The sequence below is a fragment of the Bidens hawaiensis genome, unplaced genomic scaffold (assembly GCF_021521415.1).
Source record: "Bidens hawaiensis isolate Kalapana, Puna unplaced genomic scaffold, B.hawaiensis_p1.1 tig00027759_1, whole genome shotgun sequence".
Taxonomy (NCBI): Eukaryota; Viridiplantae; Streptophyta; class Magnoliopsida; order Asterales; family Asteraceae; genus Bidens; species Bidens hawaiensis.
Window position 1 is genome coordinate 34,252 of NW_027494495.1, and position 21,777 is coordinate 56,028.

Sequence of the window (21,777 nt, forward strand, 5' to 3'; positions counted from 1 at the left end):
GTCAACTAATCGCTCACAAGCCCAAACCCGACAAGAATCGAACCTACTCTCGTGCGATCCTAATCCTAACAAGTAAAAGCTATGAGACGACCCTACTTCCTATCACCTCTCGGTCTCAAGGAAGGTTCCTACCCGCTGATTATATTTAATTAAAACACTCACTTAAACCTTACGGTTGATCAACCCGCAAACAAACCCTAAACACTAAGTAAAGAGTCCTAACAAGCAACAATCAATCAAAATTCATTCAATTAATTAAAGCAAGAGGTTTATAAGTGTAATTAACAAATTCACAGCCACTAAACACAACCTAATTCAATGTTAAACCAAACTCTACATTAACAATTTAAGCCATGATCATCAACAATCCAAACTACTTACTAAAACCTAACAATAATCATCTAACCTAGGTAGAACTAACTAATTTAGCCACTCATTGATTTTGGACAGCAGCATATATTCAAATTAAACATCATATAACTCATCATAAACATAAGAAAACTCATTCAATGACCAAAAACAATCAAACACAAATTAATCTCTAAGTTACTTGCAAAACAATCCAACAAAAAGATCAAACTTAACTAGTTAGGGTTCTTGAACAAGAGACAAAGTTTAAAGATGAATAATTATGATTATATGGCTGAATTTATGAGTATATGAGACCCTTAGCTGCTGCACAAGACTCTCCCAAGCCTTCCTTCTTCTTCCCTAGCCGTCACCTAGCCAACACAACCGCCACAAAATTTCTTTTCTTCCTTGCTCCCTTGCTGCCGATCGGAATTAGGTGTAGAGTTAGGGTTTTTTATTTTTTTTTAATTAATATAATAAGGCTTGAAAGGCTCTAATTTATGGGCATGGGTCGGGCCTTGACTTTTAGATTTAAAACTTGACCATTTAATCCCCTAAACTCTTCAAATTTCATTCTTTTTTCACCAACTTTAAAAACCTACAAGTAAACATTCAACTTTGTAAAATCAAGCATAATCAAACCATAAAACGTAATAATTAAACTAATAAAGTACGTAAAACATGATAAAATGATAAGGAAAGTAAGTGTGTTTTACAACACATCACATGTATGGTGTGTTGCATATGAAACCGGAAGTTCATGTCTAACATTTTATGCTGTGATTTTAGGAGATGTCTGGAAGAAACGCTGGACGTGGTCGCGGTAACATCAACATGACCACAGCAGAACTCCAAGCCCTACTGAACGACCATGCGGTGGCAGCTCTTGCTGCGCATGTTCAAAATCAAGCCGGAGGTCAAGCCAGAGCCTGTACCTATGAATTGGGAAGAATTCAAGAATATGATGCGGGAAGAGTATTGTCCTAGAGAGGAGATCTCAAAGCTGGAGTCAGAATTTTGGGCTTTGAAGATGGTGGGCTCTGAAATTGAAGCCTACACCACCCGTTCTCACAAACTTGCGGTGATGTGCCCACGGATGGTAGATCCGCCAAGTAAGAGGATTGAGATGTATATCGATGGATTGGTACCCCAGATTCAGGGTATGGTGACGTCTTTCAAACCGACCACTATTCAGCAAGCGATCCAAATAGCCCACAGTCTGACGGATCAAGCAGTGGCCCAAGGTGCGTTACAACCTAGAGGTTCCACCTCTAAAACCCTAGACAACTCGAGTAACAACAACAACAATAGCAACAACAACAACTCAGGGAATGGAAAGAGGAAGTTTGACAACACAAGGTCCTCATCATCGAACCCCCCACAGCAACAACTCCACCGTAAACCCTAACTTGCTCGGAACTTCAACAATCAGAGTTACAAAAACAGCAACGGTGGCGGACAGAGTTCGAGTAACTATGCTGGAAAGTACCCAAAGTGTAACTATCACCACGCTGGCCTATGCGACCGTATCAAGTCTCTACGATGTGGTAAAATGGGTCACCAGGCCAAGGACTATAGAGGTGAACTCACGGGTAAGGGCGCCCCTAAATAGCCTGCAACCACAAAAAGGTGCTTTGAGTTTGACCAGGTGGTTCATTTCAGAAAGGACTGCCCTAAACTGAAACAAAACAAGGGAAACGGAGGCGGTACTAAGGGTAGAGCCATTGTCATTGGATCGGGCCAGGCCCGCAACGATCCGAACGTGGTTACCGGTAAGTTTCTAGTAAACAACTGTTTTGCTTCTATTTTGTTTGACACTTGAGCTGATAGGAGTTTTGTGTCGAAAGCCTTTAGTAAACTGTTAGACTTAACTCGGACACCGTTAGATGCTAAGTTTCCTGTTAAATTAGCTGACGGTAAGTCTATAGAAACAACACATGTACTAGCGAAATGTAAGTTGAAACTGTCAGGTCATACCTTCGATATCGACATCATACCCTTTACACTTGGTAGTTTCGATGTTGTTGTTGGCATAGACTGACTATCCGAGAATAAAGCTGAGATCATATGCCATGACAAGATAGTTCATATCACTACCCCTTCCGGCGAATTCATCTCAATACAGGGAGAGAAGAGCGGCATGACCACTAGCATCATCACCCTCATGAAGGCGCAGAAATATTTACGAAAGGGTCATCCGGTGACTTTAGCTCATGTTATCGACAAACCCGCGGAGGAGAAGCGGATCGAAGACATACAGATTGTGCGAGATTTTCCCGATGTCTACCCGGAAGATTTGCCAGGACTCCCACCCATTCGACAAGTCGAGTTCCAAATCGACTTATCCCCCGGTGCGGCACCCAGAGCACGAGCCCCGTATCGGCTCGTACCAGCAGAGCTTCAGGAATTGTCCACTCAATTACTGGACTTGTTTGATAAAGGTTTCATCCAACCCAACTCATCACCATGGGGAGCCCCTGTCCTATTTGTCCGAAAGAAGGACGGGAATTTCCACATGTGCATCGACTACCGAGAACTGAACAAGGTGACGATCAAGAACTGTTATCCCCTACCCCGAATTGTTGATCTTTTCGACCAGCTTCAAGGATCGAGTTACTACTCGAAGATCAATCTGAGATCTGGTTACCATAAATTAAGAGTGCGCGAAGAAGACATTTTGAAGACGGCGTTCAGATATCGGTACGGTCACTATGAGTTTTCGGTTATGCATTTTGGCTTAACCAATGCACCAGCTGTATTTATGGACCTCATGAACAGAGTATGCAAGGCGTATCTCGACAAGTTTGTTATTGTTTTTATTGACAATATCCTCATCTACTCCAAGAACAAGACAGATCATGAAGAACACCTAAGGTTAATCCTGGAATTGCTAAAGAAGGAACAACTGTACACTAAGCTATCGAAATGCGAATTTTGGCTTCGCGAGGTTCACTTCTTAGGACATGTTATCACTAAGAGTGGTATCCATGTCGATCAAGGCAAGGTAGAGGCCATCAAAAACTGGGAAGCGCCTAAGACTCCGACTGAGGTGCAACAATTCCTAGGACTGGCTGGCTACTACCGACGTTTCATCGAGGGATTTTCAAAGATTGCTCAACCCCTCACTGCACTGACGCACAAGTGTACAAAGTACAATTGGGGTGACGCGCAGGAGTCTGCCTTCCAACTTTTGAAAACAAAACTCTGTAGCGTGCCTATCCTAGCCCTACCCGAGGGAACAGAAAAATTTGAAGTACATTGTGATGCATCGATTCAGGGTCTCTGCTGCGTGTTAATGCAACTCGAGAAGGTTATAGCTTATGCCTCTCGACAAATACGGGTACACGAGAAGAACTATACGACCCATGACTTGGAACTCGGAGTTGTGGTGTTTGCCCTTAAGATATGGAGGCATTATTTGTACGGTACCAAGTTTACCATTTACACCAACCACAAGACTATCCAACATATCTACGATCAGAAGGAGTTGAACATGCGACAACGTCGTTGGGTCGAACTACTTAAGGATTATGATTATGCCATCAAATACCACCCGGGCAAGGCCAGTGTGGTGGTCGATGCTCTTAGCAGAAAGGAAAATCTTAAGCCTAGACGGGTGCGAGCATTACAGCTCACGATTCATGCCAACTTACCTAATCAGATTCGTGATGCTCAACTCGAAGCTTTGAAAGACGAAAACCTCCCATCAGAACTCATGCGGGGCATGGATGGGCAACTTGAAACAAAGTCGGACGGGGTCCTATATTTCGAAAATCGGATTTGGGTCCCTCGTTACGGAGACTTGAGAAATCTGGTGATGGATGAGGCACACAAATCCCGATATTCCATTCACCCTGGCTCAGACAAAATGTACCATGACCTGAAAGTACTTTACTGGTGGCCGAACATGAAAGCCGACATTGCCACCTATGTGAGCAAATGTTTGACTTATGCTAGAGTCAAAGTGGAATATCAGAAACCATATGGACTACTACAGCAACCGGAAATCCCAATGTGGAAATGGGAACACATTTCCATGGATTTCATCACAGGATTACCTAAAACACCGACGGGTTGCGATACCATCTGGGTGATCGTTGACCGGTTGACTAAGTCTGCGCATTTCCTAGCGATCAAGGAATCAGACAAAATGGAAAGACTGGCTCGCATCTACATGAAAGAAGTAGTGTCTAGACACGGAGTGCCTGTCTCAATTATATCTGATCCAGATTCCCGTTTCACTTCAAACTTTTGGAAGTCACTACAGAACGCACTAGGCACTCGCCTCGATATGTGCACAGCATACCATCCTCAAACGGATGGGCAAAGTGAACGCACCATTCAAACCTTGGAAGACATGTTGCGTGCATGCATATTGGATTTCGGAAAGAGTTGGGAACCCCACTTGCCCCTGGTAGGGTTTTCGTATAATAACAGCTACCACGCCAGTATTAAAGCAACGCCGTTTGAATAGTTGTACGGACGAAAGTGTCGATCGCCTCTTTGCTGGACAGAATTGGGTGATAGCAAAATCACTGGCCCAGAATTAGTGCTGAAACCTCAGAAAAGATTGTCCAAATCCGAAATTGCATGGCAGCAGCACGGGATCGCCAGAAGAGTTACGCCGAAAATTGCCGAAAACCTCTGGAATTCCAAGTGGATGACAAGGTTTTACTGAAAGTCTCACCTTGGAAAGGTGTAGTTCGCTTTGGAAAGTGAAACAAACTCAATCCATGATACGTTGGCCCATACCGAATAACTGAACGCATCGGCCCGGTAGCATATTGATTGGAATTACCAGCAGAACTCAGTGGCGTACACAATGTTTTTCATGTATCCAACTTGAAGAAATGCCTTTCTGACGAAACACTAGCAGTTCCTTTGGGCGAGTTGCAAGTTGATGAACAGTTGCGCTTCATCGAAGAACCAGTCGAAGTCTTGGATTTGGAAACCAAAACACTCAAACATAGCAAGATTCCCATCGTTAAAGTTTGTTGGAACTCGAGACGTGGACCAAAGTTCACGTGGGAACGCGAGGATCAAATGATGAAAAAGTATCCTCACATTTTCGAAGGGTTGACCAAGCATCGAAAACCGCGAAAGCTGACAAACCGTCAGACAACACCGAATGTATGAATTAAATTTCGGGACAAAATTTCTTTCTACAGGGGAATGAAGTGACAAACTGAAAATTTTTGCCTTTTTTTCAGACAGCCATTAAGACGTGACACAAATTTTCGGGAGTAAAATTCTTTCAACATGGGAATGATGTGACACTAGTCAATTTCATGTTAACTCTATTAATCCGCATTCCGTTAATTCAAACGTAAGATCACACGAACTATGTCATTCCAGTTAACGCATTTCAAATTGTATTTACTTAGAGTTAAATGACACATAACAATCATTACACAAGTAGTCTCTCGGAGTTTCACCGAATCACACACGAGTCGACTCAAACCGTTGGTGAACAAACAATAAATAATATATAAAAAATGCTTGGTATAAATATGTGTTTTGTTTATATATGACTATGTGCTTGCATTGTGTAACATTATTTCATGGAGAAAATAAACTAGTTGTGCTAGAATTAAACTAATTAGGAGTGGAGGGTGCTAAGTGTAACATGTATTATAAGTAATAATATTTCAACATGTTATTAACACAAAACCCTAATTCCCTCTCCCCTCTATCCCACTTGCGATCGGAAGCCCCCCCCCCCCTCCTTGGATCGGCCGAACAAATAACACACACACGCATACACTACATCTACAAGCTTGATTGAAGGGTTAAAGTATTAACTAGGTAACTAAACACTCCCTTAATCCATTCCATTGATGTGTTTACATGATGATCATAAACCCTAAATGCTAAATATGTTGATTATTGATGAGCTAGGGTTGCATGCATGATTCTTGGTTCATAAATTAGTAGTTTGTTGAGTTTTTGATGAAAACTGATACTGGATAGAATCATAATTTCATGTTAGAATGACTGTAACTTAATGTCAATGATGTGTTTGGAAGTGATTATTGATTCTATGATGTATTAGGTCAAGTCTAGTTTCTAAAGAGTCTGAGTTTGTAATTTTTGGATGTGTGGAAGATAGTTTTTGTTAATTTACAAATCTGTTGCGCAAGTCTGATTCGAGAAGTTTTCTTGTAGGCTGTTTTTTAAATAGTGTATCTTACAAACGACAAGAAAAATTGAGTTGATTCCACTTCTGGAAGTTAATAATTTGAGTTTGGGATCTAAACCAATTGGCCTTTCATTAATTGGATTAACCATGTAACGGGAATAGTAAAGAACGTTTTGTTGCGCATGATAATGACTGATGTGTGCTTACTGTGTTGTTTTGATACTTGTGAGAAAACCGTATGTAATAAAAATATAATAAAACTATTTTTAGAAACCTAACTCACTTGTGCTTCTGTGATGAATTTTTGGTGATTTTATCTACACGTATGGTTAGTGAAATAGAGTAATCTTGATGTGTTAAAATCTGTCTCCGTAAGTTAGCTGCTGAATTCTTTGATTTAACATGAAAAGCGATTATTTGACCGATGTTTGCTATGTGTTTGACATATTTGCCCTTGTGGTAGATATTTTGCTGATGATGTACCGTAGTAACACTTAACACTATACTTTTTCACGCATTTAACTTGTCACCAACGTGTTTATCGAGTCGCACTTGTTTCTCCAACGTAACACGAACACATCTCATGCATAACTTATATGTGTCGAGTCTAGAGACTCACTCGTAGTTCAAACACTTAGAAATCTCGTATTTGTTTATAGAGCACTAGTGAGGATTTCTTTGACGCACGCTTTTCTCGGATTTTGATAACTTCGCAAACATTAAGTTTCACGGCCCCTTCTACTCTTTTACGCTTTTATTAGGGGGGGATAACATACTCTAACGCTTTAGATTTTGTTTATATGTCACTTGTAAGGCTAAGTGGTAACAAACCAACTAAGTTATTCTGAACAATCGAACCGGTTATTATTGGATAATAGCGAGTCACCTTTGAGTAGTACTACTGGGTTTGACAAACCCCACCCAACTCTAAACTCGACTGTAGGTCGAGTGGGTGTAATTTTGGCTAACACATTACCATGGTAGTGGTTGACATGGTGGCAAGGCAATCGTATAAACAGTCAGCTTCGGTGTTGAACACTTAGTAATACATGCTTAATAGGTTAGCTACCTATTGATATATATTGACATAGCACTATCTGGTAACGCTAAAACGCAACGCTTAAAGTTACTTAAACATGTGAACTCAACAAACCTGTGTTGACACTTTTAGTATGTTTATCTCAGGTAGCCGAGGCGGGCGAGCGGTATAGGACATGAATTCACTAAACTTTATTGTTTTAAACTTTCTTTAAATTTTGTCATGATAACTGTTGCTTTAAGCCGTCCTGTGTGGCGCAGCTATTTGCTTTACAGTTTACGCTTCCGCATTTTTACTTAAGACTTGATGTCTTGGTTGTTTTTAAAACTTTAACTGTGGTGTTTGATATAACTAATGATTCCGATCTTGTTAGTTCATACCCTCTGACGGTAAAACTCCGTTAGTGGATTTTGAGGGTGTGACACATAGTTCCTCCTTTGCCCCCCTGGGTTCACCAAACCTACTCTATTAACATGAATACCTCGACCTCTGTCGACCCTTTCTAGTCGGTTAACTCTGTTTCTCCCAATACCGTTTCTTCCCCCATTTATGTTAACCTCTTCACCCTGTCTTTGATTTACCAGTGCATCCACCTCCTCATCCCGGTTATTTCCCTCATTAATCGGCTCAAACTCATGGTTTCGTCTAACTCGCCAATTTGCCCCATTATTTCCTTCAAAACCTTGTCCCGCATCACTCTATTCCCCTTATTCTTATTCATCTTCTGAATGAATAATGGGACTATCTTTATCATCCTCAATCCGAACTATGTGTCTAGGAGTGTTATGTGGGGCTGATGGTCCGGCCTGAAATAGGTTTCTGTTTCTAGAAATACGAGCTGAGCCATTAGGATTGTTTTGCTTGTTGGAATTTAATGGTGGGGGTGGGTTATTTTCGGGTTGAAAATCTGGGTTAAAAACATTATTTTCTGGGAGTTAGTTCGGGTCTTGGTTCTGGTTTTCATTCTGATGTTGGTTTTGGTTTTGGTGTTGACCTTCCATATCTAATGTTCTGTTCTGGGCTCGGTTCTGCTGAGCTAGTCTCGCAACTTCGGGCTCGAAGAAAGTGGTGACTGTCTTCCCGAGTGACGGGTGTGCATAAACCTGTTGCCAACACAAATAACACACCCCGCGAAAAATGGAAAAATAAAATTTAAACTAAAAACTAAAAATTAAAACTAAAATAACCACAAAAATAAAATAACACGAAAAACACTAAGCGCACTAACTCCCCGACAACGGCGCCATTTTGACGCTAGACTGTCGCTATCTAGTAAACAAAACAATTAAATCAAGTTCCTAATCAGCTAAGCAAGCTAGGGTAAGTAGGGTTTCGAACCACGAGGATTATGTGGTCAATGTAACATGTAAACATATTTTATATGATTATGAAGTAATGAATTGTAGTGCTGATCACACAAGCAAACAAGTTTGGTTTTAATGATTAAACAAGCAATTAACAATTTCTCAAACGATTAATAGAAAAAGATCACACCCGGGGTTCAAGTAAGCATATAACAGTAATCTCATATTAATTTAACATATTATTTATCGAAGACCAACACAGACTGATTAACTAGACAAACCTTAGGCATCAACAATCACTAACACACGACACTGGTTATCAAACAATCCCTATCGGTGTGACCCAACTAAGGGCAGTTGTATGCTTTATCATATTCATACTAGTCAAACAACCCTATAAGCAATTATCATAGCAACCAACAAACTAATTGTTCAGATAGACATATACCTAAACCGAGTGAATGCATAGCAATACTAGACATCAATACTCGTAGATCACTCAAAGATATATACAATCAAGTTGTTCTTTAACACATGAGAAACTTGAAATAATACAAACTTTACATCCCGAGTATGAATCTAGAAGATTAGCCGCTCATTGTCACCTTATGATCTTCAATTCTTGATACTAGATGATGAAACATGGATTTTGTATTTATTGAAGGTGTTATAGAGCTCCCAAAATGGCCAAAGTTCGTCCCAAAAACGGTTGGAATCAGCCTTCTTACGATTTAGTGTTTTATCCTTTATATAGCACTTGGGCCCATACTTTAAATCTGAATTTCCCGTATCAGCGTAAGCTACTCTGACCCCTGGCGTAGCTTACTCTGGGTGGAAATCCCTTACTCTGAATCTGACTGCCTTACTCTAAGTTAATTTGGCATCCAGAGTAGGTTACTTTGATCCCAGAGTAGCTTACTCTGGGAGCTGAATTTCAATCAACTTGTTTCTTTTCGTTTCCAACACTTATGTAGTGGCCCCGATCTTCCCGAGACTTCAAATCATGCTCGTAAATGTCTCCAAACGCAAACCTATAAATCAAAAGCATACTTAAAGTACCATTATTCTAACGAAAAACTAATTAAAAACTACAAAATTAAAGAACTATTATACAAGATTTATACCCGACCATCAAATGTTACCCCTAAGATTAATGTCTAGATCCGCCACTGCTCCTTTCATTCATAAACACTTACAAAAAACATTAAAAATTTATAGATTGTGAACAATATTTCTCCAAATTTACTAATTAACAAAAGTTTATATATCTCATCCACTTACAACTACTCTACATAATATATAAAACTTGTTCAAAATAATACATAGTACATATTAAATTTAATATTGTATATTTATCTTAAATATAAAAAAACTTGTTCAAAATAATACATAGTACATATTAAATTTAATATTGTATATTTATCTTAAATATAAAAAACTGCTCAAATGATTTTCGTCAAACTTCAAATTTTTAAAATTACAAATTCAATCCAAATATTCGTGAAATTCATGAGGGTAATTGACGAATTTTGTCTTTTCAAATTTGAAAATACTCCTACTATTTTAAACGCCAAAAACTAGTGTCGAGTTAATCACTTTTTTTTTAACGACCATTACCTTTGGTTTTTAATATCGAAAATTCAGTTTAAAAACTAACGGTAATGAAGTCAACCAGAGTCCACTATCCACTCCCTATAAGACTAAAAGCCAAGGGTTTTAGGCAAACTAATTTGATATAGTTCCACATCATTTAAGTTTCCTTGAAAACGACATTGTTTATTTTTCTGACGTTGAAGTATGACCTTTGATATATTGATCCACTAATTAAAGTAGTTCAATTGTGTAGCGTATTTTATGCACATGTTACTTGAGGAACGGTTTGAAACCAAAATGCACTTCTATCTTGAATATTATTTTTAAGACCAAAGAAATTTGTGCGGAAAACACTCGTCCACTTGATGTGAGAAGTTTGACGCAATTATGTGGGTTAACTGCCCGGGTGGTCTCAAGTTTGATTTCCAGCTCATATTCATACTTTGAAATATGGACGGTATCACTGTAAGGGGATTCGAACTTAGATATGGTGAGTTGTATGTGGGTGCTAAACCTTTCAGAATCTCCCGACAACCACTTGCACTTAGCCATTAAAAAAAGGAAAAATCTTCAAAATAACCTAAATAACCTGACCACTCAATTTCCAACTTCAGACCTAGTTTTACAAAACCCCATAATAGCCATAAAAGACCTTCAGCGCCGACGGTTTTTAATCAGCCGCCAACGAAAATCGTTGATCTATAGGATCTCATCACGTGTCAGCTTCTTTTGTCGGTCCAACGAAATCAATAAAGGATCCGATGAAATCGATAAAGGATCCGACGGAACTGACTTTCCGGCGATTCCATCCCATCTGTTGCACCACCGTTCACCACGCTCACTGAAAAAACGTACAATATGGTTTATTTTGGACAAATAACACGTCGGTCCGTTGGAAGTGTAAAATCGTCAGACCCGACGAAAGCAGCCTCCTACTCCGTCGGTCCGACTGTTTAACGTTCCGTAGGTATCGTTATCACTTTCATCAGATCCATCATCACTGGCTCGATATGGTTATTTTGAGAACTTTCCTTAAAAAAAAACAATTATACGAAATTTACAAACAAAACGTTTCTTTTATCAATTTGACAAAAAGATAATATGTCAGACGTCACATCATGATGTTGTAAGATTGATATTGGCTTGGGTGGATACAATTTACGCGTTATTAAGTATGGTCCATATGTTATCTAAAGAAGGTCAGACGTCACCTCGTGATATTTTACACTTGTGTTAGCTTGTCACTTAATAAATCGAAATAAAGGTTTAAAGTCCAACAAATATTGATCAACTTCCAAATATTTTAAAGTAGTTGGCCAATGGCCATTATTTTGTAGTGACTGATCTCCATGACAACCGACAAATATTTGAAAACACCGTGATTGTGAATTATTGAATTCGTTACAATTTTTAAAATACTATTCATTGGTGTATACCGTAGGAATTTAGGCTATGTGTAGCGAGGGGCTACAAATTGGGGCGTTTTGTGACGTGTGGCGCCCAGTCAGCAAGGAGTGAAAATTTGTATTTGTGTGTATGGGCTACAATATTAATATAATAATAATATATACATATATGTATATATAACACACACACACATGTTAATATAATAATAATACTTTTTTCTTCTTCTTGGCGACAAATTCTCCTCGCCCACCCCATTTCGCCCAAATATCGCCCAGGGGGGCGGTGTGCCCCCTTTGTCGCCCTTTCTCGCCCAAACTCGCGCCCCACTACGGATAGCCTTAGAATCTTTTGTCTGGAAAGAGTAGGTTAAGCTATAAGGCTATGCGTAATGGAGGGGCTACAAATTAGGGCGAATTGTGACACGTGGCGCCCAGTCAGCAAGGAGTGAGAATTGTTTTTGGGGTGTAATGGTATAGGGGCTACAAAATGGGCCCACAGTATCTTTTTTTATTATTTTCTTTTTATAATTAAACTAAACAAATAAAAACCAATGTATTTAAATAATTAAATAAAAATGCATTAAAATTAAAAAGAAATACAAAAAAAATACATAGCTAAAAAAAAGATGCATAACTAAAAAAACATAACTAAAAAAAATAATAATATCCATAATATTCGCACATTTTTTCGACTCGTCGTCGTTGCAACAATGCGGCCTCTTCGCGTGACCCGGCCTCTTTGAGGGATACGTATTTTTTACTCATTTCTCGCAACTCCATCATAGCGGCAATCTTTTCGTGTTGTTTGTTGGTTTCTCTCATAGTATCGTTAAGTTCCTCGACAAACTTTTCGTGTTTTTTGATGATTTCGGTCATGATAGCGGTGAGTTCCACGGGTTCGGATTGTTTGTAGGATTTATTTTGCTAGATTTTTTGAAGAATTTAGGCATAAATTGTGCATGGAATGGAGAAGAATGTGTATGTTTATATATATATATATTGTTTTAATTAATTTTTTTTATTTTTGACCGTTTGAGAACGGTCATAATAATAAATAATATTATTTTTAAACAATTTGGGCGACAAAAGAACACCAACCCCACCCCTTTTCGCCCACATATCGCCGCGGGGGGGGGGGGCGGTGTTCGCGCCCCTTTATGCCCAAACTGTAGCCCCACTACACTTAGTCTAACGGGTCAATCTCTCTATAACCTCTAACATAAGATTACAAGAATTTGCCAATTGTCACATTCTCCTTTCTCCTCACCCTCTTAGAAACAAAAGTTAACATGTGGGTCTATGTTAACTAGTACCGTCATTTCTCAGCCAAACCCTAACTACTCTCAAGCATCGTAGCCATCATCCTCACATTCTTTCCCATCACTAAACCTTAAAGTTTGGCCACTAACAACATCTGGTATTAGCTTCGATCAAGGATTCTTGTTTTGTTTGCAAAAGTTTTAATTTCATGCATCTATTAATAATTAACCGGTGCTAGATCTTTGTTGCTATCCTAACACTCATCATCGTCGATGAACAACATTTCTGACCAATATTAACATTATTCTATATGAATTTAACATCCTTAGACATCAGTTTGGTCAGAGGAGAGGCTATAAGGAGAAATAATGTTAGACCTGGGATAATAACCCTCCATATCTAGAAAACTTCGAATCTCGAAAGGGGTGACTGTTTCATTACATCTTTATCCATAGCCAAATTAACATGAATTTTTCCGATTTAATTGCGTGACCAAAGAATTCTGAACCTAGAAGCCAAAATGAACATTTGGAAAATTTAGCATAGAGTTTTTCTTTATATAACGCTTCAAGAACTTTTCAAATGCGAGAAACATTATCATACTAATTGTATAAAATATATGATAAGATTGCTATTGAATACAATAAGACCACCCGTAGTGGGCGACCTCTTCCGGCGAAATTTGGGCGACAACCCCACCCCCCCCCCCCGGGTGAAGAAATGTGAGGCGATAGGGGGGACAACTATTTGTCGGGCGAAATGTGATGAAAATAATAATTAAATATTATTATTATATATGTTTTTGTGTGGTGTGTGTGTGTGTATATATATATATTAGCTTATAACATAATTACACTTCAAAAACAAATTCATACCTTTTTACTGACTGGACGTCACGTGTTATAATTCGTCTAATTTATAGCCCATTTACTATACATAGCCTAACATAATAAATTGCAGCGACCCAACTAATTAAGGTGATATAGGGTTTCAAGGTTGAGGATAAAATTGGTTTAAAATATCTAGATTAGTTACTGAAAACATGGAAAAGAAAGTAAGCAAATTTGAAAAGACATAAATACCTCTCATTTAACCAAAAAAGAAAGAAAGAAAGAAAGAAAGAAATGGATAGGAGTGACGAATTGGAGGAAAGTGGCAATTTTTAGAAACTATGAAGACGGTTTTGCTAGAAAGAGCTTTGTGGACATTTAACTATACTATTAAAGGAAGATTAATTTTTTCACATGACATCATTTATAGTATTCACGTAGCATGTAATGTATATGTCATGTGAGCAGTTTCATGTTTTATCAAACCAATCAATTATATTATATTTGAAAATCCCAATAATTAAGTTATATAAATATTCTAGATGGATGAATATATATATATATATATATATATATGATTAAAGAGTAATTCTATGAAACTATGTCGGTTATTGGTGATTTTAAATCTCAACCATTGATTAACATGATCCAATGGTTATGATTTATTCCTAATAATCCTAGGAAACTATTTATTTTTAGAATTACTCTCCCCTATATATATATATTGAGTATCCTATTAGCATGTTATAAGTTAACACTTGAATAAATTTAAATATAATGATCTTAACACTTCTTCAAATCACGTCACTATTATCCAATGTTGTATTTAAAGAAGTTTTTAGAGATTTGTAAATTGTAAAATTTTATCTATCATTACTTATATCCTATTAATTCATAAAATATGGTATTATGTATATATTAAATTAACCTTTTGTTATGTACAAAAAGGAACGTTGATAAATACCCAAATGGGTTTGGCTATCCTTTTCCTGATATTAATTGTTTGATGGGTGGGAGTGTCAGAGATGAATCGGCCACCGGTTTGAAAGAAAACGAAATCGTAGAATCTCATGAGGGGGCGATGAGCACGGAGATGAGGGCGGTGGAGGGGTCGATAGATGGGGCGCAGGTTGGTGATCCGACTCCTAAAAATTCTCAATCAAATTAAAAAAGTGTTGTGGGAGTTGAGTGCCAGGAGTCGGTGGCGGTGGAAGAGTCGGAAATTGGCGATAAAGGTGAGGCATTGCTGTCCGAAGAGGTTGTAAAGACCACTGAGGTGGGGTTAAAGGTTGGTGTGGATCTTGGAAATCATCAGGAGCTTTTGAGAGATGTGGTTAGGGGAGAGGGTGAACAACATGGTTGCCAATGAATATTATCACCGTAAATTGTAGGGGGGAGAGCTGAAAAAAGCGGCGTGGATTCGGGGTTTGAAAACGGGTCACGGAGTGCACTTCGTTGCGCTCCAGGAAACAAAACTCTGCTCGGTTTCAAGGTCTTGGGTAAGTAAATTCTGGGGAAGAACCTCTTTTGAGTTTGAAGCGGCTCATGCGGTGGGAAATTCTGGCGGTTTGCTATGTATATGGGATCCTTCCTTTTTTAGCAAAACCGGTATTATTAGAAATAGGAGATTTCTTGTGGTAAGCGGTGAAATTAGATCGTCGGGGGAGATTCTAAATGTTGTGAATATATATGCTTCAAATGATGCTATGGAACGAAGGGCGTTATGGCATATGCTTTTGAGCATTAAGAATGTTCTCCCGGGGTTGTGGGTGTTCACAGGTGATTTTAATGAGGTTAGAGATCCTTCGGAGAGACGAAATTCGGAGTTTGTAGCCTCAAACGCGGAGGCGTTTAACCGATATATTGAGGTGGCGGACTTGGTGGAGTATCAAATGGGTGGAGGGTCTTTTACTGTCACACCCCACTTTAGGGCCTAGGCGTGTGACACAAAGTTGGTACCTGTTTTGTAAAGACATCAGAGTTGCGTGTTTTATTTCAGCGGAAGTCTTTAATAAACTTTTATTACTTTGAAAACTTATTAAAAAGTCGGGTTTAAATACCCGTTCATCGTTTACAATACATTTCTCTTGAAAACATAACTCTTTGTAATATTTTTTAAATAAAATATCTGAGCCATCAGATAGCATCTAATGACTATAACTCCAATCTTTTATTTCCTCTTGCTTGTACGTTCTAACCTTTCTTGTTTCCCTATAACATGGGGAAAAATACGTCAACACAAAGCTGGTGAATAACGCTGACTCTAAAATCTCTTTTCAATACCTTTGTGAAACTAACAATAATACCTTTGTGACTACTCATTAGGCACCCAACTAAATTGGGATCAAATTACCCTAAGTACCATGTACAATTAATTATATACACAATATCATTTCTCTGAACAGTCCCGTAGACCTTAGAGGCATGTTGATGATATGCATGGCCTCGGAGAAATGCCGAGTCACCATGTATGTTTGGATCCAGACACATGTATACTCTTAATCAGAGTGTCCGTTTCTTATTATTATACACAAAGTTTTAAGGATTCGTAAATCCTATGCAAACATTCTGACTCAATATAAAAGGTTTGTGGCGTATTCACCTTGTCTGTTTATAATCAGTTTCTGATACTGATTCCTTTTTTCTGCTTCTTGTTGTGTTACCTCGGACCAATAGTACGAGAATAACATTTGTATAAATAACTAGATCATCGATCTAGCTTTAGACCTTTAGTCTATTTTGTATAGTTTTAACCTTGATGAAAATATTGGACCTTTAGTCATTTTCTTTATTTACCATTTATATGCTACGTTTCTTCTTCAGGAAGAAACGTCTATACTGAGTTTCTTCTTCAAGAAGAAACATTAATTTCATAATTATAACCTCTTGTATTATATTTCTTAGTCATAAAGAAATACTATTTTTGACTATAACCTTCGCCGAAGAAAAGTTATATAATACTTAATTGTAATCAAGGTTCGGCTATATCTCCGACTATGGTCTAAGCCATTTATAATAATATAATAATAACTTAGGCGTAACCCCTTACCTCGCACGGGTATTCGGAGTTAAATATTCCTAAGTTTATACGGGCATCACTTCTACTCTATGCACGTTTATCGAGACGTTCTTTGATTAACTCTTCTTGGCAGGCAAATCGAGGCAATGTTTGGTCGCTAGGTCGTGCACGTACTTCGAGACAAAATGTCGGGTTTCTTGAGTGGCACGCACTTCGAGGAAACACCGGGTATTTGGCACAGATTATGAGATAATATTGTCGGGTCGGTGACACGCAAAACGGTGTTCGGCACGCAAATCGAGGTAGAGAGAGAAAGTTAGTTTTAGAGAGAGTGTAAATGTGTGTGTGAGAAATGCCATGAGCCTCCCTATTTATAGCCATTTTTGAGTCCCATCGCGGAATCTGTCGTGTACCGCGACCGACACCTTCTCGCCACGTGGTCTGACACGTTCTGCCACGTGTCACGTCGTGTTGCCACGTGTCACCAGAGTGTGACACGTGTTCGTGAGTCATCACGGCCCATCGCGTACCGCGAGGAAGTGCAAAGTGCGCCATCAAAGCGCCACATTGCGCCTAACGCCCTTCGCCGTTGCCTTCGCCATCGCCATCGTCCTCGCCCGAGCCCGAGCGCGTCGGGTGCTACGCACCCTCCGCTAGGACCACTTGGTGCATGATATTCATAAAAGAATATAACTATGGAAATTCTATCTCTTACAAAGAGCTTCCATGAAAAACACCCAGAATCATCCAAAACCCAGCCAACCTTATCATTCCCATCCTCCAGCACCACATTTTGACATAATTGAAGAAGTCCTCTCAACTCCATCACTTCTGGGCCCGAACATGGTGCTCTCATCCAACCCTAAGTGCTGCATATTTCACCATTCACCATGGTCAACCAATTGGCCACGGTACACCCTTTCTCTGTATCTAGCCCGAACAAAAGAGGGAATTTAATGCTTAGTATTTCATCTACGATCCAGTAATCGAGCCAAAAAAGGGAATTATTTCCACTCTTTAACACTTGTTTTAATAGTACATCCAAGCGAATTCCCACCATTTTCAGCTCGTCTGCAGACTTCTTTGTTTGTTTCCATGTGCCCGAGAGCGACAACTTCGCCGGAATGCTTTGCCAATCCCTCGACTTATGATGAATCGACCATATTATCCTCCTCCACAATCTTCCCCGCTCTCCTTTGAATCGCCACCACCACTTTGCCAGCAAGGCTCGATTCATATCCCAAAGTGAACCTAAGCCAAGCCCGCCATAATCCTTCGGAGCAATCACCCTTTCCCAAGCGACCCAATGAATCTTTAACTTTTCCTCCGACCCACCCCAAAAAAATGTTCTTCTTAGTTGATCCAACTTATCTATCACGCCATCAGGAACCTGATATAGAGAAAAATAATAGGTCGGTAACGCATTAAGTACCGATTTAATTACCGTAGCTTGTTCTCCGAAAGACAATGCTTTTGCTTTCCACTGTGACAACCTCTTCTTGAATGTTTCTACCACCGGATCCCACGCCGCTATACGATTCATATTGCTTCCGATTTGGAGTCCCAAGTGTTTAAATGGAAAACTTCCAACACGACACCGGAGTAACTCTGTCATGTTCTGTTCTTCCGTCCAGTTCACACTCATACCGTACACTCGACACTTTAATAAGTTCACTTCTAACCCCGACACCAAGTAGAAACATCTTAAAATTCTGCATAAATTTAACGCTTTTTCCTCCTCCCATTATCCTATAAATATTACATCATCTGCGTAAATAAGGTGCGACACGATTGGCCCATTAACTCCACAGCTCAGCCCCCGATACAGCCCCGTAACCTCTGCCATTTTCACCATCGCAGTTAAAGCTTCCATTTCAATAATAAACAAGAATGGTGATAACGGGTCACCCTGCCGAAGACCCCGATAGCACGAGAATTCCCATGTTGGAGACCCATTTACCAAGACTGACGCTCGTCCTGCACCTAAAATAGCCAAAATCCAATTCCTCCACCGAATCGGGAAATTCATCTGACTTAACACTGAATCAAGGAAACCCCAATTAAGCGAGTCATACGCCTTCTCAATGTCAACCTTGAAGATCATGCCACGTTTTCCAGACTTACGCAACCATGCCACCAACTCATTTAGAATTAACGGTCCGTCCAAAATACTTCTGTTAGATAAAAAAGCGAACTGCTCTTCTGAGATCAACTTCCCAATTACTACCTTTAGTCTATTCACGAGCACGTTGGATTATACTTTGTTAATACACCCAATAAGATTAATGGGCCGGAAATCACCTAAACCCGATGGATCTTTCACTTTCGGAATCAATGCAATAAATGAGGACATACACCCGATCCGAAACGACCCGGAATTATGGAACTCGGTGAAGACATTCACAAAATCATCTTCAAAATAGGCCCAACATTGCTTCAAAAATTTGAAACTGAAGCCATCCGGACCAGGTGACCTTTCTCCATCACAACCCCACACGGCGTCTTTTATTTCAGATCGAGTAAACGAAACCACAAGAGACTCCGCCTCATCCTCATTTAAGCCAGGAAACTCCGGCAAGCGAAACCTGGTCGCACAACCCAAGGCTCCTCAAACCTTTGTGCGAAGAAGTCAAACACCATGTTTTTCAAAATTATTGGCTTATCAATCCAATTTCCATCACCATCTATAACACCATGCAACCTATTATTAGTAAGATTTGATTTTAATAAACCATGAAAGTAGCTCGAGTTTTCATCTCCATTTACCGCCCACCGCACTTTTGCCTTTTGTTGCAGATCTTTCATTTTTTGAGATTCAACCTCCTGCACAACCATCAAACACTCAGCCTTTTCCTCCATTTCGCCACTAGTTAATTGTCGGCATTCCGCGTCACTCTAAAGCCCGAATTCTTGTTTTTTTGAACAAAAACTCCCCATCTCTTGCCTTATTAAAATCCGCCAACCAAAGTTTAATTTTCTTTTTCAACCATCTCAATTTAGTGGCAAGCGCTAAATCCGCCGGTCCCGAGAACTTAAACTTTTTGCATTCTTCTTCAACAAATGTCGCAAAACCCGGAAGTTGTAGCCAAGAGTTAAAAAATCTAAACGGTAGATGACCAAAATCGACATCTACAGAGGAAAGTACCACCAGGCGATGGTCCGAGTATTCCTGCGCAAGCACCATTAAAGTTGTCGTCGGGCACCCACACATAAATCCTCTACAAACTAAAAATCTGTCAAGTTTACTAAACTTGTCACCATGATCTAATACATATGTAAATGTAACATCCCCAAAATTTCGATCCAAATATGTCATTATTGGCAAAACGTAATGTTATTGTCGGGTCTTTGTATTGCCCGACGTGCGGTGAGTCGGAAGAGACAACCGAGCATGTCTTTGTTTCTTGCGGGTTGGCTCAAGCGGTTTGGCAAGCGGTTTCAATTTGGTGTAAGGTTCCGCACATTTTCGCGTTTGGTATTCGAGATATTTTTGAGTTATATAAATTTATAAATGTTTCAAAACGAAAGGTGAAGATGTTCCACGCGGTTTGTTTGGTGTCGGTGTGGTGCTTATGGAAGGCGCGAAATGACATAGTGTTTAATGGTATGGCGGTTACAGCGGAAACCGTGGTGGGGGATATAAAAGCACTCGGATATCTTTGGATTAAGAATAGGTCGGGTGGGTCTAGCTTGTCTTGGGAAGATTGGTGTAGGTTCAAGGTTTAGTTATGCATGTTTTGTAAACTTTCCATGATGGTTTTATTGGGTTTTCTTAGTCCTCGGGCTAGTGTCTTGCTAGTCCCGAGTTGGATGTACGGTGTGTTATTAATAAAATTTTAATCTTGTTGGCCGTTCAAAAAAAAATATATGACAAGCGCTTTATCATAACAAATAATAAAGCATATCAAATCAGAGAATACTCTTATTTCTAGGAACCTGAATTCATTAATTTGAAAGGTATACTTGTCATAGAACGAAATTTCCAATGCATAACGGACCCTCTTTTATAATGGATTAAGCGTGTGGGGCCTAAACAGACGAGATGAATATAACAAATTTTTGTGTAATATAAAATAAGCTAAATAAAAATAAATTAGTTTTTTTTTTTGTTAAAGGTGAAACATTTAATAAATAATACATAAGTGTTCAAATAAAAATAAGAAATTTTCTAAGATGGATAAGAACTAACAGAGTTTTGACATTTGACATTGTAAATTATGGTGAAAGAACAATTCTAGAAAAACTATGTCGGCTATAATGATGAAATAGTAATTCTAGAAAAACTATGTCGGTTATTGGTAATTTTAAATCTCAACAATTGATTAACATGATCCAATGACTATGATTTATTCATAGTCTTCCTAGGAAACTACTTATTTTAGGATAACCCTCCCATATATATATATATATATATATATATATATATATATATATATATATATATATAGATAAAGGATAGAATACGAAAATCCTTTATCGTACAATAGGTACGCGACATTCTGGAACGTCCATCTTCAATAATCATCCTAATCCTAAAATCACAATTACGCGAGCCAGCCTCTGTCAACCTCTTCTCCCATCGATTCCGTCCACCTTCACCATCGCCGTTCAACGATTCCGTCCAACATCCACCTTCGCGACCACCATCTTCTTCCGACACAACCATCAATCGCTGCTTACATGTCAGTTGATAAAATTGGCCAATTGAAATTGAAATTGTTTAACTAATTGATCAATTAAACTTTGAAATTGGTCCAATTAATCATCAATTTGAAGTTATCAATTTTGAGTTTTACAGAAACCCAGTTGCAGATGCTCCATATTTTGTTCATATGA

General features: G+C 39.0%; 1 protein-coding gene across 1 annotated transcript; it reads left to right on the top strand.

The window, feature by feature from the left end:
- Positions 1–20,250: 20,250 nt before the first annotated feature.
- LOC143575815 (uncharacterized) lies at positions 20,251–20,667 on the top strand. The gene has a single exon (XM_077060084.1). The coding sequence runs from the start codon at positions 20,251–20,253 to the stop codon at positions 20,665–20,667; it is 417 nt and encodes a 138-aa protein (XP_076916199.1).
- The last annotated feature ends 1,110 nt before the right edge of the window (positions 20,668–21,777 follow it).

Bases quoted from the DNA above. Each gene is read 5' to 3' on its own strand.
- LOC143575815 (XM_077060084.1), top strand. From the start codon at position 20,251: ATGTCATTATTGGCAAAACGTAATGTTATTGTCGGGTCTTTGTATTGC.